The sequence below is a fragment of the Thamnophis elegans genome, chromosome Z, assembly GCF_009769535.1.
Source record: "Thamnophis elegans isolate rThaEle1 chromosome Z, rThaEle1.pri, whole genome shotgun sequence".
Lineage (NCBI taxonomy): Eukaryota > Metazoa > Chordata > Lepidosauria > Squamata > Colubridae > Thamnophis > Thamnophis elegans.
This window is the reverse complement of record NC_045558.1, coordinates 107,237,159-107,254,166: the sequence shown is the minus strand read 5'-3', so window position 1 is coordinate 107,254,166 and position 17,008 is coordinate 107,237,159. Positions and strand designations below refer to the sequence as shown.

Below are 17,008 nucleotides of genomic sequence, written 5' to 3'. Positions count from 1 at the left end.
CTTATAAATACAGAGAAGAGGTGTGCAATTTTTTCATCAGTAGATTCATAGAACATACTTGGCAAGAATTTCAGAATGTGAGATAATATTCAAGAAATCCTGGGTTTAATATACTTGGGGAAGAGTAAGCTGTTTATTGCAGTTTGGAGAAATAACAGAGAAACCTATTCCTAAGATAATAAATCATTTTTTTCAAAAGACACCCTTGGAAGCAAACTTTTGATTTCATCCAGGTATCCTTTCACAAAAGGGAAAAAGTTAATAGAATAACAGAGTTGGAAGAGATATTGGAGGTCTTCTAGTTCACACATCCACCTGCTCAAACAGGAAATCTTATACCATTTCAGACAAACTGTTGTCCAATCTTTTCTTAATGTTGAAGCACCCACAATTTCTGGAGGCATTGTGAGTTGAAATAACGGATTTTAAAAATAAAAGTAAAAAAAAACAAAACATGGTCGGGTCTATGGGTTACCACTAATGCTGCTTGATACCCCCAAAATTGCCATAGAGCAAGTTTGACTTTACTCAGGATAGGAAGCAATGTTGGACTGATGCTGCCATTGCTCAGCTATATTTTTCTCTGTGGCTTATACAGGCACTCTTGGACCTGGGTGGCTCCCCCAATTATAAGGACCGCCGTGGACTGACCCCACTCTACCATACAGCTATGGTTGGAGGTGACCCACACTGCTGTGAACTTCTGCTGTACAATCGAGCCTACATTGGCACCACTGATGAGAATGGCTGGCAAGAAATACACCAGGTGAGGTCCTTCATACCAGTCAAAATCCAGCCATCCCAAATTTCCATGCGTGGTGACTCAATTGTGTGGGCAAGGAAACTAGCAACCCACTTTATGCCCTGTATGTGTTTCCTGCTAGGGCTGGCTTAAAGTCTAAAGATTGAGGGGGGTGGCTGTGACTTGCACATGTCCATCTGACCATCTACCCCTAGACCTTCCATTCCTGACCTCTGCTTCTCCACGTACCAGGCTTGCCAACATGGAAACTCCCAGCATTTGGAACACCTGCTCTTTTATGGTGCTGAGCCAGGTGCACAGAATGCATCCGGGAATACAGCATTGCACATCTGTGCACTCTACAACAAGGTAAGAATGATTAATTTTTACACTCCAACATTAATCAATAAAGTGATTTAAAGCATCTGGAAGTCTGGACTCCTGCTGAGGACTCCTGTTGTAGAGAGTAAGGATGATGATCTTGACAATGATATGCTGGAACCATTATCTAGGCAAAAGGGGCTGAAGTAATGTTCTGGAGATAATATTGACAAGCAGATCTCCCTAATGTCAGTGTCTCCAATGTCAATGTCTCCCTAATTCAGTGGGTATAAGAAATAGAGAAGGAAAAATAGAAGTAAACTAGCAAGATTCTGTATTGTAGCTATTCTCAATACAAGTACTTTTAGCCTTCACATAGAATTGATTTCGCAATCTCTCTAGTGAGGGTAATATCCGCATCGTTCATTGCACTTGTGTATATTTGCACTTCACTTTGCCAATTTAATTCCCCTCTATATCTAAACTATCTAATGGGTGTAGTATTTTGATTGGTTTACATATGTATATGCTTTGTCACCAAATTGCAAAAATGTGACTCTGGATGGTAAATAACAGTAAGTTGCACAATTGGGGAATAATATATGTATTATTCTACCTGCTAGGACAATTTCCTACATCCCCCCCCAAATAAACAGAATACCAGAATTAGAAGGGACATTGGAGGTCTTCTAGTCCAATCCCCTGCTTAAGCTTAAGCAGGTAAATCATTTCAGACAAATGGTTGTGTCAAATGTCTGAGACAATTTTGTCCCATGGAAGATAAAAACTATTATGAAGTTGAAACCATTTTTCTGTATAAAATTTGGAAGGCTATATTGACCACCTGCATCACATATGTAGCTTATTTTACAATGGATCCGGCCTACACTCTATCTCCGGTAGACCGCTAGCTGTCATTGTCCTCAAACCCTCATAAATTTGTGGATTCACTTAGTCTATCATCTTTGGAATTGTACAATCAGGTAACCAGAACTATTTGGCAAGAAACTAATATTCCCTTAGCCCATCTTTTCTGCAAATAACTCTTCATATATTGTGAAGTACAACAATCTATTCAAGTAGATAAAATGAAACCAATTGAATTAGATTGACTTTATTAATGTTATTTGAACATCTGTGTCTCCTCCTCTCCTCCCTCCTGTCATTTGCTTCCTTTCCCCCTCCCCCAAATAAATCAGCTTATCTTGAGATTTTTCACTCAGTCTTCCTTTATATGTCAGACAGTGTGGAATTAAGCCACTCTTTCATTCTAGACATAATTTATAAAGAATGGTTATAATATATGTCCTCTTATAGTTTGGTATACTCATTTGTATCATGGCAGCATTTCACATAGCATCTAGTTATAAAAATAACAATACAATAACTTTCATAGTAGATGTTGATGCCATTAGCACTGCAGTGCATGGCTAGGGGTGAAATTCAGCAGGTTCTGACAGGTTCTGGAGAACCGGTAGTGGAAATTTTTAGTAGTTTGGAGAACCGGCAAATATCACCTCTGGCTGGCCCCAGAGTGACGTGAGAATGGAGATTTTGCAATATCCTTCCCCTGGAGTGGGGTGGGAATGGAGATTTTGCAGTATCCTTCCCCTGCCACGCCCGCCACGCCCACAGAACCACTAATAAAAAAAATTGAATTTCACCACTGTGCACGGCATACCATATTCTTTATTCCAAAGTTTTAGAAATATTTTTAATGAATTAGTTTTATCAGACAGAGGACAGATACCTTATGAATTCCTTTTCTAAACTCCATCATCTTCCATTCACCATCAAAACTAAAGGATACAATTTATCTGAGTCTAGGTTGGAAATCTACATTTGCTTTCTTTGGGATTTTCTGCCTTTAGATGGAAAAGGAAGGATCATTTATTTATTTTAATTTTTTCTTTCATTGTGTCCAATTCTCAGAGATTGTTTGGACAAGTCCCTATAGTTTTATTGGCAAGGAAATGGCCTTTGCCTCTTTTGTAAGCTGAGTGGAACTGACTGGTATAAGAGGGCTTTGTGCCTAAGTCAGAATAGAATTCATGGTCTTTTGATTTCTAGTCCAGTGCCATGGCAATAGCAATAGGACTTAGATTTATACTCCACTTCATAGTGCTTTTACAGCCTTCTCGAAGTGGTTTAGAGAGTCAGCATATTGCCTCCAACAATCTGGATCCTCATTTACCCACCTCGGAAGGATGGAAGGGCTGAGTCAACAACCCTTAACCTCAGCCTTAACCACTACACCAAATGGCTCGAATTTTAAATGTGTATACCTCCAAATTTGCAAAACATATTTGAATATTAAAAAGTCATGCCAGTAAATCCAATAATCTATTCCCGTAGAATTGATGATTTACTCTGGAATTTGATAACATGAGAAATTTCCTTTAACTGAACAGGAAACAGCCATTTACGATTATGTTTTAGGGCAGCGTTTCTTAATTGGCAACTTTCAAGTGTGTGGACTTCAGCTTACAGAATTCCTCTGCCAGCATGCTTGCTAGGGGATGCTGGGAATTGAAGTCCATTAATGTTAAAGCTGCCAAGTTGAGAAGCACTGCATCCTGTGCAGGCCACACCCATTCCGGTTCTACAAATGCAAAAACAATTAAGATATATCATGATGATCTAGCCTGTGACACAATTGAGCTTGACACCGCTGGTTTAAAGGAACATAAAAAAGAGGATTCTGCCCTCCCCCATCCTCCACTTTCCATATTCCAATTACAATTTGTGAGGGTGAGGATATTGAAAACAACTTGAAGGCAACCAGGCCAATTTGGAAGCATTCCAGTAATATTAGTATTAGTACTGCATTCCACCCAAATGCAGCTTTCCTTTCCAGATTTCAGCTTTGAAAAATACTGATCTGCCCAGAATTGTAATCCAAGGAGAGCTGTTCACAGGAATGGTCAAATAAATTAACATGGGAGCCATAACTATAAGATTAAAATCATGCCTATTTTGTATATGCACAGCCACCATTTCGGTTGTTTAAATTGTGTTCATTTATTTATTTAATTAATTAATTTATGGTTGCCCAGCTCACACATAGTTGATTTCCAGTGTCTTTCAAAATCTTGCACATCTTCGGCCAAATGCTCAAGTCACACTATGCCCTATCTATATAATGAGAGATTCTCATATATGCAGGGTTTGTAGGTGTGTAATAGTGAAGAGGAAGAGGAAAGAATAATTTGATCTGTTTAGGTTTACCATTGTCAAAACCGACAAAATCATCAATCTACTTCATTTATTCTTAGCTTCTCATTTGCCAGCCTCATTTTAAATGTTAATTTCCCTTAATGGGGACTAATTCATAGTGAAGCATTGGAATTCACCTCCCTGCTGAGTTTATTTCCTGAATGTCTTTGGACCCACATGGACCAAGAGACATTTTTAGGAAGTAAAATATAGAGTTTGATCAGAAATCAGTGCCTTCCATTTTCTTCAGTTTCCTAAGTATTATTTTTTTGTGAAATGAATCTATTGTAATTGGATATGCACCATTCCCCATGGCAACCATTTTTGTGACAGGTGATCCTCTTCATGGCAGCCATTATTTTTCTAAGGCTAACAAATGTGGCCCAAAAAGTTCAAACTTCAAAATTTATTTTGAGAAAAATAGTACAGTACGGTACAGTATAGTATAATATATATTAAAATACATATACTGAAACATAATATACATATAATATACATTTAAGAAGTACAGACTTAATCTGCACTGAAAGTAAAAAGAACCAAAGTCAGCCCCATTCCTAAAAAGTCCATTCTTAATACTCTCCCCTCTGTCCACTGAAATTGTTAAAAACATGGAAGATGTCTCTTATGTATTTCTCCTTGGGCTCTCTTCCTCTCTCTTCTCCCTCTCTATTTCCCAGGAAAGCTGTGCCGAATCCTGTTATACCGAGGAGCTAACAAAGAGATCAAGAACAACCATGGTCAAACTGCCTTCCAGGTGTGCAGTGAGCTGAGTCCAAGAGAGAATTAAGAGCAGAGCATGTTGGCAGTTTGATCCCAGGCATCGTAGGGCAGAGCCCCTGACCTTCCCTCTTTTCTAGTGCTTCTGCATTAGAGCCTCTAAATGTGGGTGTTTGTAGATTTAATTTGATATTTTAGGAAAAGGAGTAATTGTGTCATGACTCCTATGTCTCAATTTGCAGACATCACAGTACAATTTTTGTTCATATTTACTCAAGGAAATTGGTACATTTGTAACATACATTCTTGCCAGTTTCTATAAAATTCTTGATTTTGGCACTAAGGTCCCAAAGTTGTCACTAGTACTGCAGTCCCAGAATACCATCACCTGTATGACGTAGGAGATAATTGGGAGGAGGGAGTAGAGCCCTATCCTCTCCTTGTCTCAAATCTCCAAAACTGAGAACGACTCATGTCCCCCTAGCATTGGCTCAACATCGGACTCAGATGATATTGGAATAAAATAAGGTATTGAAGACATCAGAAGGTAGATTCTGCATATAGTCTTTCCTTGTAAGCATGGATGTTGCTTTTGCCAGCCTTTGCCAATCTGGTATTAGTCAGATGTGTTGAAGCAGAATGGTCATCTTCCCCAGCTTGAATTAAAGATCACTCTTGAGAAATACCCAGTTTCTTAGGGATTCTCAGTACCTATTTCTCAGACAGGTAGTCCTTGAGTTACATCCTTCAGCAACCATTCAAAGTTACTGCAGCGCTGAAGAAAGGGACGTATGGCTAGTCCCTGAAGTTGCAGCTGTTGTAACACATACGCGCCCAAGTCACGTGATCAACATTTATTTCCTGAATGTCTTTGGACCCACAAAGAGAGTCTGCTCACTCTTACGATCACAGTGGTGCTTCAATTGCCCCTATCCACTTATCTCTCCCCCATCTATGCCATTTGGGCTCCCTGCACTCTAGAATCCTGCTGCCCTAGCTGACCTTCGCCATCTTCTTGCTCCCACCTGCTGCCAAGCACGCCCAGACTCTGCTCTTCATAAGGCAGCTGGAGACCTGGAAAACATGGGCGCATGTGGCTAGCGGCTGCCAGGTGTAGAGTCAAAACCTTTTCCTCACCTCATCTGCAGTGGGAATAAGAAGACAGAGAAGGTTAGCTGGCATTTCAAAATGCAGAGCGATAAGGGTCTCTGGGCTGGGGTGGCTGGGTCTTCCTGGCATAGCTATGGCTTTCACCACATTGCTGGAGCTTTCTGGGCTGCTTTGGTTTTGCGCCATGCTGCTGGCTTCCCAGACCGCTGCTGTTGGAGCTTCCCAGGCTTACTGCGGATATGCACAGGGCTGTTGGAGCTTTGCAGGGCATGGTGGCTTTGCATCTCACTGCTTGGGTGGCTGAGGCTTCCAGAGGTGGATGTGGCTTTGTATTGTGCTCAGGTTTCTTGTAATCCTAGAGTCACAACACACCAAGAAGCCCCAAGGTAGAGTGCAGGGTGGCCAAAAGAACAGCGACGAGGGGAAGATAGGAAGATGGGGGAGTTGGATAAGGAAGTCCCTTATCTTTACCACTTCTCTGGTTGGGCGGAAGCAAGCCCAGAATGGCTTAGATTGGGGAAGGGGGGGGGGTTCCTTGTCTAATGGACAATGGAATTGCTTAATGACAGCAAGAGGGAATGCTGGGATTGCTGCCGCTAAGCAATATGGTCATGTGACTTTACAAGCACATTCTGATCCCAATTGTGGTTACAAATCAAGGACTATCTGTATGTAGAGATAAGACAGCAGCATTTTCAGGCCACTTTTCATACCTGGGCAAGAAGATTTCAGGAGTTTTAAAATTGTACTGTTTTGGGAGGGGGGTTGGTAGTCATCTTGGCACTTCCAAGTTCCACATTACCAACATATATATATATATATATATATATATATATATAAAGAGGTAGAGCACGAAAGATTATGTTTACATGGATACATTTTCTTTCTATCTTAGGTTGCAGTCATTGCAGGAAATTTTGAGTGGGGGAGCTGATCAAAAGCCATCGAGATTCAGATGTAGGTAAGTTTGATTTGAGGAAAGGAGACTGATGTGAACGCTCTGCAAAAGTACAGGTAGTCTTGCTTAGTGACTTTATTTAGCAACTTGTGAGGGCAATGAAAAAGTAATTTTACAGACAAACCTCACATTCAGTCTATGAAAGTTGTAGTGAGATCGTAAATGCAGTTGTGGTTTCACTTAGTGACTGCTTCGCTTCATAACTGAGTGCTAGTTCCAATTGTGGTTGCTAAACAAAGATTACCTGCTTTTGTACATATGACAGCTATTGATCCGCCACATTTCCAAACTTACATATACAAATAAAAACCCTGAACATGTCATTCTCCAGAGAAGCTAAGGATTACTAGCAAACATTTCAGAAACTTAGACAAAACTAATAATTTCCAAGTTCTTTGTGGAGAGATATGGGGAAAATCACCCTGGAACTGAAACAGTTTAAATGTAGCTTAAAGCATTTTTTGTACCACTGGTTTTTATATCGGTGATGTTTACTTTGCCTTTTGCTTTTTCCCTCCTATAAAAATTATTGTCTCATTCTAAATTCATTTGGCAATGTTTGGATTATTTTTGTTAGTAAAGTAGGCTAGAAATCATATAAACACAATAATAAACACAATTAAAAAGTCCTTATGAGTACAATAGAATATGGATTGTACCATTCCTTTCTTTTTGCTGCCTTATCTCTAGGGAGACGAGAATAATAAGAAAATGTGATGGCTGCAGCTAGGAATTTCACTTATTATTGAGGCTTTGTATTGCTGGGGTTTTTAGTATGTGACTTAGCTCTTTTTGCTGACAGGAATTTGACATGTTTTGGACTCTGTGACAGAGAGCCTGCTTTTCTTTCAGAAGGTGTATTGTTCAGTGCCAAAGCTCTTCTTTCCTAGTTACTGCACTGTGTTCCTGACATTTTTTCCTCAAGCAAATAATTACCTTGCCCTCACCAAAGTGTCTTCCAGGGTTTTTTTTCCTAGCTTCTTGTAGAACCAATGTTCAGTACCCTGGTGACCTGAACTGTCACCATGCAACATCAGAGCCAATTAGCATTAATGATTCTCTGCTTTGGGGCCCCTTTAAGAGGATTCTGCACCCTCTTCAGACCTACATGCCATCTACCAGATCCATAACCTCCAGTCAACTCCTCCTGTTGGAATATAAACCAGCTTTGTGTCCTCCTCCTGCAACTGGCAACACTATGCAGCCAGTACCTACTCATAGCTATAAGCTTGCAAGCAATTATAGTATGGATCTGCTAAGGGAAAAGAGGGTCTGCAAAGGATATTTTGGCAAATACTTGTTCAGCCTATTTCCTCTTCGGTTGTCCTCCTTTCACATTCCTTAAGTTTCTCACTTTCAGGACTTTCATATTTGTAAATCAGAAGCTACCCTCATAATAGCTATAACACTTAGACTTATATACTGCTTCACAGTGCTTTACAGCCCTCTCTAAGTGGTTTACAGATGTCAAACTCTTGCCCCCAACAATCTGGGTCCTCATTTTACCCACCTAAGAAAGATGGAAGGCCGGGTCAACCTTGAGCCTGGTGAGATTTGAATTGTCAAATTTCAAGCAGCTGGCAGTCAGCAGAAGTAGCCTGCAGTACTGCATTCTAACCACTGTGCACTCTTCTCTGATGCCCCCTTCTCTCTTCTCTCAGCAAAGCCAAGAACCAGAAGGATCTAAGGATTCAAATGAACAAATGGGTATCATATATCTTCATCAGCAGGTAGGCAAGGGTCAGGGTAGACAGTTTAGCCTGAGCTATGAAAACAGAAATTCTTTTCAAGCCCTGCTTTGGCCTCCTCGGATTCAAAGGAGGATTTTCCACTATTTTAAAGCACAGCATCATCATTCTCCATCATCAGCTCTCCCTGTTTTTCTTTTTAGCTTTTTACTAACATTACTGTTCTTTTAGTCCCTTTTCAGGAGACTCCCCAATATGCCAGTCGGCGCCGCCGCGATGGCCCTCAGAACCTTACCGTGCCACATACTTTGCTGCGAAGCCAACAGTGATACCAGCACTGAACCTCCCAGACTGGATGCTTTATGCCCAGCCATCTATCCACCTGCCACAGTTGCAGTCCAGGGCCAGAAGATCACCACAGGAACATTGCGCAGTTCTAGCAGTCCCCGTGGTGCTCGCAGTCGCTCGCCATCACGGGGGACGGCACACAGATGAGGCCAAAAAACAGCGTGGTCGGCCCAGGTAAGACTGGAGGTCCATATTGGAAGCTTCAGAACTGGTTTGGATAATTAGATATGATCCGATGAGTTTAGTAGAAGAGGAAAGAGTTAAAGATTAAGTCATCCACTCACCATGGGTTTATGTTAAGTGGTGTATGTATATAAGAGAGAGCAATTAGGGGTGGGAAATCCATGGAGCATGGCATTGTTTCTCAGCCTCATCTTTTGCTGCACCCCCTCCCCCCAAAAGTCTCCAAAAATCATACCAGTTATGTTCAAATTTAGAATGGACCTGGTTTTCCCTTCCTTGCCTCTACTCTCAAATACCAATGATAAGCTTCCAATACCTATTTTGCTGATTGAAGGACCCAAATAATAAAAAGAAAGCTAAATTCTAATCTAATTTTCCCAGACTTCACTGCTTCAAAAGCACAACCCCCCCAAAAAAAACCTAAAACAAAACAAATGCAAACCTCAACTTCTAAATGGGATAGCTTTTAAAAAGTATATTCTCTTTCTGTAAAATATTTGCTTCTCCTAACTTCATGTAATTATTTACTTCAAAATATGTTAAGCTGTTGCATTTCTTCCTGCTATTTTATTAAGGAAAGACTTATCTTTTTCCTGAAGCTTTTCCCCAATGGTAATACCAGCTCTTAGGGGGTTTTTTGGGGGGAGGGGGAGAAGGGAACTGGGTTCTAAAACCAAAATGTTTCACTTAAACACCCTAAGAGGCATAAATTGTTAATTCTGATGTGGCCAATGGAAGAAATTACTAAGTAAAATGGAATCTGGTATGTTCAACTTAAAGTTGCTTAATTGAATTTAACTGAAATGAAATTAGAATTATTTTTAGTTCTAGGTCCAACTACATTTTTTAGGTTCTTTCCATTTGGTTTTTAGAGTGGTTGATCGAACACATGACTTAAGACTTTGTCTGAAGAAAGTTAGGTCCACAAATATCAGAATCTAAAGATTCTCAAAGATGAAGTGTGATCAAAAAAGTTTTTTCTGCTTTGAAAAGTTGTGATGTAAAAAAAAATACTATTCTCAGAGGTTGTGTTGCAAGAGAAAATAAAGAATTATCATGGAGCCAAGATTCTGAATTCTTAACAGAGAGAGCATCTTGACCTAAAACGTATTTATAGTTGGTTATTTATTTAGTTACTTCAGTTGCCTTTGCCAAGAGTTCCTGGGGATTTACAACAATTCAACAATTAAAACTTCCACAGTAATATTAATAATGCAGAGGATCAAAGGAGATTGGGAAATGGATTTATCACATATACTTGGGAACACATTTTATCTGGCTTTATTGGGAAGGTAAACCGATTTTGGAGATTGAATCAGACAAACAACTGATACGAGATGGAATTAAAAGCAAACCTGGACATCTGATCCAAAATGAATTAATATTAACTTTTGGGATGATTTGGGATGATAAGATGGCATGGAAAATTTCCATGAGCTGATTACAACAATAGTTTGTAATAGAGAATTTTGAACTTTTTAATTTTGTCTTTTTTATCATTGTTTTTCCTATTAATGTTTTGTCATTAATATAATATATAGATGATAGATTAGTAATTTGCAAATAGATTTAATCGTTTACAAATCTTTTGGGCCTGTTTTGTAAAGGATTTGAAATTAATATTGCAATGATGTATCAATCAGTATTCAACAGGGGATAATATGCATACAATTTAGTTAGTTTATTTCTTGCATTTTCTTTTGTTGCTGGGTATTTTGTTTTTGTTTTAATCTTCTAGAGTTTTATATTTTAATTTTTTAAATAAATAAAATAATTTACAAAAACAAAAAGAAATTCCAGGCTGCATAACAGTCAAGGAATACCTGTATGCAGCTCACCAGATGTTGCTGAACTCTATTTCTAACATCTTTCACCACTTAGTAAGGTGACTAAATCCACTGGGAGTTGTAGTGCAGCAACATTTAAAGGAACATAGGTGCAGAACTCATCCTGGTGACGCAGAGGTGATTAGAATACAGTATTGCAGGCAAACTCTGCCTACTGCCTGGAGTTCGATCCTGGTGAAGCTCAAGGTTGACTCAGTCTTCATCCTTCCAAGGTCAGTAAAATGAGGACTCAGATTTGCTGGGGAAAATATGCTAATGTTATGAACTTCCCAGGGAATGCTGTAAAAAGCACTGTGAGCGATATATAATCTAATGTTATTGCATCAATATTCTTCATCAGTAGAAAAGTGGACAGACTATCTGAGGGGAAGAACATCATCATCAACTACAAAGAACTAAGGGTTGTTATGCTGCTGCAACCACCATCTTATCTTGTCTTTTTGCCCTCTCAGTAGATATCATGGAAAGAGACTATAATCCCAGATCTGGCACTCAGCATACACTTATTTCAAACAAAGATGAAATTGCATCTTTTAAATTAACTTGTAGTTTACCTCTAATAGAACTACAGTAAAAGAATAGAATAAGCCAGAAAACATGGTTTCTCTGTAAAAGTGAAGAGCAGTCCAAAGTAATTCATTGTATTGTACTTGCTTTTATGTTGGCTTCTTTTTCCCTCCGTCTCCCTGGCAGTTCAAGTGGCTACCAGAAAGAATCTGCTGGAAGCAGTACACTGAGTAGTCGAGGTGTGAAGCGGAAAATTTATTCGGCTGTGCCTGGCCGCACATTCATGGCTGTGAAACCCTACCAAAGCCAGGGTGAGGGTGAGCTCTCCATCAGCAAGGGCGAGAAGATCAAGGGTACGTGATCTTTGTGCACACCCTTGGATTGTCCAGGCATTCTTCATGAGTCTACAATATTGTTCAGCTTCTTTGGAGAAATCATTTGGCTTAGCACAGAGGTTCTCAAACTCTGTTTGTAGTGAGCCTCCTTGACCTGAAGGAGTAAGAAACTTGGTCCTCTCCAAGAAAGCTCCTTTTTTAAAAAATTAGGAGACCTGATTCTTGAGAATCACCTGATGGAAGATGTCTGGGCAAGATTCCTGTGTCCAGGACACTTTGACTTGACCTCTCAAAATCTCCTTCACTTTCTTTAAAGTGCGGAGAAGGGCAGCAGGAAAGAATCTTTAATCCATCCCTTTCAGTTGTTTTGAATCCTTCAAGCCTTATTGATTTTCACCATCTAGAATGTTCTGCCAAGGGAAGTAGGTCAGGTGAAGACTTAATGGAGAGAAAAGTGAGAAAAGTGAGGACATTTAAAAACAGAAGTTGCTCCACATGTTTTTTGATAAACATGCATACAATTCATCCCACCGAAGTAAGGAAAACCATACTTAATCCTTAACAGGATATGGAACCAAAGAGTGATGTATATACACACATTTAAATGGAAGTGGGATTGAGGGTAGGAAGGACTTAGACCTCTCTAAATTGGGTGGGGGGTTGCCTCCTACTTCATGCTTTGAGAACCTTGTGTTTGGCTCAGCTTAAAGCCAGGCTATTTGTGAGGCTTGGCTTGTGTTTGTGTACATGGTTTCTTGTTGGTGTTTACAATGTCTTGGTGGTGTATCAGCCAGCTACATGTGAGTGGTTATGGCCTTTTCCTTTGTGTGTATCTGTGTCTAGAGAATAGTACGCAGGGTTAGAATTTTGTAAAATGAGGAAGGGTTGATATAGAAAAAAAAAGGATAATCTGCATTATTCTAATGAAAGATGAGAAGTTGTGTTATCCAAGCTCATATATTTGTCCTGTTAACCCAGAACTTTCTAACCTAATTGGAAATAGATCTCTAGAGTCTTAGGCCAGAGGGTTTTTGCATAATCTTGATAATTTAGATAGCGATGCAGAGATGAATCTTGCGGTTTTGTCTGGTAAAATAATTTCATGGTTCTTTTTATCCTTTAACGTTGGAAGTAAAAATTAAAAGGCCTTTTCACTTGCAGAGACTGTGATGTTCGATTAAGTTATCTTAATAATGCATAATGAACCCCAATTCTGATTTACTGATTCTTTGAATACTGCTCCTAAAGTATGTAGAACTCTGAGAGAAAGCAAGTTATCCCTTCAGTTATATCTTTTCTTTTAAAAACCTTTATATTGCTTAAACTTCTCAGCATGGTGCTACCCCCACCCCCCCCGAAAAACCCTGTTCCATTTTATTTGTGTTCGGTTGAATATCTATGCTCAGATTGTTTTCATTTTAAGATTGTGGCTCTTGCAATAAGGTCCAGGAAACCTGAGATTCAAATTAAAAATACAAGCCAGAAATCCACTCTCTAAATCAGGAATAGAAGACTTTTTTTCTGTGAATGATTATGTTTCTTCAGATATAAAAGCTGACATGACACTATCAGTGAAGGTCAAATCCCAGAATGGATATTACAGGAACCAAATTTATTTATCTTTCTCAGCCCCTTTCTTTTTCCTGCTCTCTGCCTAGTAAACTGTCAAATTGCCTCTACAAATATCCAAGTGATCTCTTGTTTTGCTAAGAGCTATTTGGTGCTCTTGGCTCTTCCCTAATTGATGGGTTATGCAGATAATCTATGAAATTATGGAGCGGCGGGATACTACACATCCTAAGATAAGAGGCCTGGTTTCAGGTTTTCACTTCCAGTAGAATAAAGTGGTGATCAGATGCAGAAGATGAAAGGCCTCTTGCAGATTTAATATATAAAGGAGGAGGAATATTAATACATATAGTGGTGGGACTTTCGTACCATGAGATGTTCCTTTTTTTGTTGACCGATTTATTTCCAGTTGAGGAACTGTAAACAAAGATTTAGAACAACACAATTATGGCAGTGGCCACATATGAGTGAGTTTAATAACAGAAGGCTTCCATTGCAGTTAACCCTTCCCTCCTTCTTCCCTCCCATGAGAGCAAATTATTGCAAGTCCCCTACGCTGTTTTGTAGAACAAAATTAAAAATGCAAAGGGAAGATGATGGATTGTCTACAGTATATGAAAAAGCAATAGGAAAAAGAGCCAATTTCATTTAAAGCACTCTGTGCTACAATGCGCTGGGGCTCAGGTGGCAGAGTTTAAGAGCCGCAATGCTATCCTCTTCCATCACTCAGCCATATCTGCTGAGTTCATCAGTCATTTCCTTTCCTTGGCGAGGCAAAGCTAATGGGTCCTTGGCCCACTAAAGGTTTGGTTTTGTAAGGTATGTTAGGGGACTGTATCCTTATATCAACAGGCAAGTAAGATTCAACGGACAGTCAAATTGTTGTTCAACAAAGAGTGCTGGAATCTGGGAACCTCTGGGAAATCTCAAGGCAAGATTTTAGTACAGGCTTCAAAATAGTCCATGCTTTAAAAAATAGCAGCAAATTAAACTCGGTTATTCTGCACATAATCTTCTAGGCCAAAATAGGCCAAAAAGACTGTGGATCACCTAAGGATGATAGATGTTGCTAGGCGTAGATTTGAGCTAGGCTCTTGTACCAAACTGGCATAGGGAAATGACAAAACCGCTGGCCTACCCTCATACAACCCCTAGTTTCTTTATGCCCCTAACAATGCCTATCTCCTTTGCAGTGCTGAGTGTTGGGGAAGGCGGCTTCTGGGAGGGACAGGTAAAGGGTCGTGTAGGCTGGTTCCCCTCAGACTGCGTGGAGGAAGTGCCCAACAAGGTCCAGGAAGGGAAGCAAGGTAGGTATTCCAGATGATGCCTTTATTTATATGTTACAAGTGCTTTTATGCCGCTTCAATCACCTGACTCTTAAGTCAGACTTAGAAGATAGAAATATTTTACAATACCGTCCACACGATCAGAATTTACCAATATGTCAGAAATAAAAGCAATCAGCAATTAAAGTATTACGTAATGTCATACCACTATAGAACATCAGGCAACAAAGATTCATCCCAAACTCAGGTATCTTTATCGTCTCTCAACTCACTCCCTATTGGAAAAAAAAATCTTAAAAAAAAACCCTTTCCCCAACTCTTAAAAGTGGGGGTTTAGTTCTTATGTCTAATGGGAGGATGGTTTTATAGGAAGGGACGTTCCACAGGGAATGCTGCCTCTGAATCCCGTAGACCCTACAAGGAATGATGATCTCAACAATCTTCCTGTACAGACAGTGTTGAATGGGCAGCTTCTGCTTGGAGTATGGGGTCTCAGCAAAGATCAAGTTATGTAGTACTTAAGAGATGATCACCAGCACCCTGAGCTGTTCCCTTGTTTGTGTACTGTACACACGCACACACACACACATACATACATACACACACATACATACACACACACACACACACACACACACACAGGGCAATTCACTTCTGCTGTTTCGAATTCTTCATTGAATGAAAATATGTATCCCTTTTCCTGAAATGGGAGTAAATTTTTGTCCCATCAAAAAACATTATTATGCTAAATAGTTTCATATCATTTAAAGGACACTTTCCTGAATTTTTACTACACATAATAACAAATTCAGTTTTTTCAAGATTGAAACTTTCTGTAGTCAGAACAATATACCACCCCATGTACCAAGGATAGGCAGCAACAGGATAGTGGAAATCCCATAGTTTGTAAATATACAAGAAGTCTTTTAAGAAAGAAAAAATCTACGAAAGAATGAATTAACAAGTCTGGTGAGCACTGACTATTATTTATTTATTTTTTAAAGTTGTGCTTGGTGGGGAAAGGTAATAGAATGGAGTAACTTATCAAAGGACATAATAACTTATTGGAACTTTTACTTTTATTTGTGCAAAAGGCCATTTTGCCAATACTGCTCCATTTCTTACCTATGATACTTTCATCATTTTGAGAAGGTTAGACTAGCAAATTCCTAGAAGTTTCTTGGATTATGACTAGGTTTAACATTCACAGAAAAGGGAGCCTTTCTCCCCCCCACTTTTTTTTTGCACTCATGGCTGTTCTGGAATTATCCCCCCCCCCCCCCCCCCCACGGGTAATCATTTTTGTTAATCACAATATCGCCTGGGAATTTCAAATTGTGTCCACAGAACTCCAGGGCTCCGTGAGAATTTGAGAATTATCATAAAGATTTAAAAAAAGGTTTATACAGTTATATTTATTTATTTTTTTGGGGTCTTGATCAGAGATGATGGGCATTTTTTTCAGTAGGTTCCATCTCCAGGAGAGGTTTTGAAAATGCCTGACATAACTTACATCCTTGGCAGTGGGTAGGGGGAAATGGGCATCTATGATATAAAATGGGTTATACCTCTGAAATATAACACATAGAACATAGAATAACAAGAATTGGAAGGGACCTTGGAGGTCTTCTAGTCAACTCCCTGGTCAGGCAGGAAACACCCTATACCATTTGAGACAAATGGTTGTCCAATCTTTTCTTCAAAACTTCCAGTGTTGGAGCATTTACAATCTCTGGAGGCAAGCTGTGACAAACTGTGACAAGCTGTTGTCAGTTGAGGACTACATATAAAATAATAAAATAAAATAAAATAAAAACATCTTTGAACGGCCAGGTGGAAAAGCAGCTCAAACACTGAACCTCAAAACCAAATCCCTGCTAACCTCTCTCAGCCTCTTAGGGCCACATTATCTCTCTTAATACATCAAAATAGAACTGCCTTTCATGGAGGAAAGTTGTTCCAGAATATTCCCATTTTTTATTGGGGTCGGGCGGGTGGGAAGAAAGAGAAGTGGGGAAAGAGAAATGGTAAATCAGCCTTTATTGCAAGGTATTAAATTAGTATTTTTCAACCATGGCAACTTTAGGATGTGTGAACTTCAGCTCCCAGAATTCTCCAGGGCGCATAATGGGGCCTCTTTTTGTTAATTTTTTTAACTTCTTTCTCTCCTCCCCTCTG

At 39.5% G+C, this 17,008-nt stretch overlaps 1 protein-coding gene across 1 annotated transcript in view; it reads left to right on the top strand.

Annotated features, from left to right (window-relative positions):
• Positions 1-17,008, top strand: part of SHANK1 (SH3 and multiple ankyrin repeat domains 1) — a 74,978-nt gene that overhangs the window by 16,472 nt on the left and 41,498 nt on the right. The window contains 13 exon segments of the mRNA XM_032234535.1: positions 599-766; positions 995-1,111; positions 3,475-3,480; positions 4,965-5,036; positions 7,005-7,029; positions 7,032-7,070; positions 8,987-9,072; positions 9,074-9,091; positions 9,093-9,129; positions 9,132-9,232; positions 9,234-9,277; positions 11,827-11,993; positions 14,738-14,851. Of these exon segments, the coding sequence (XP_032090426.1) occupies positions 599-766; positions 995-1,111; positions 3,475-3,480; positions 4,965-5,036; positions 7,005-7,029; positions 7,032-7,070; positions 8,987-9,072; positions 9,074-9,091; positions 9,093-9,129; positions 9,132-9,232; positions 9,234-9,277; positions 11,827-11,993; positions 14,738-14,851 (994 nt within the window).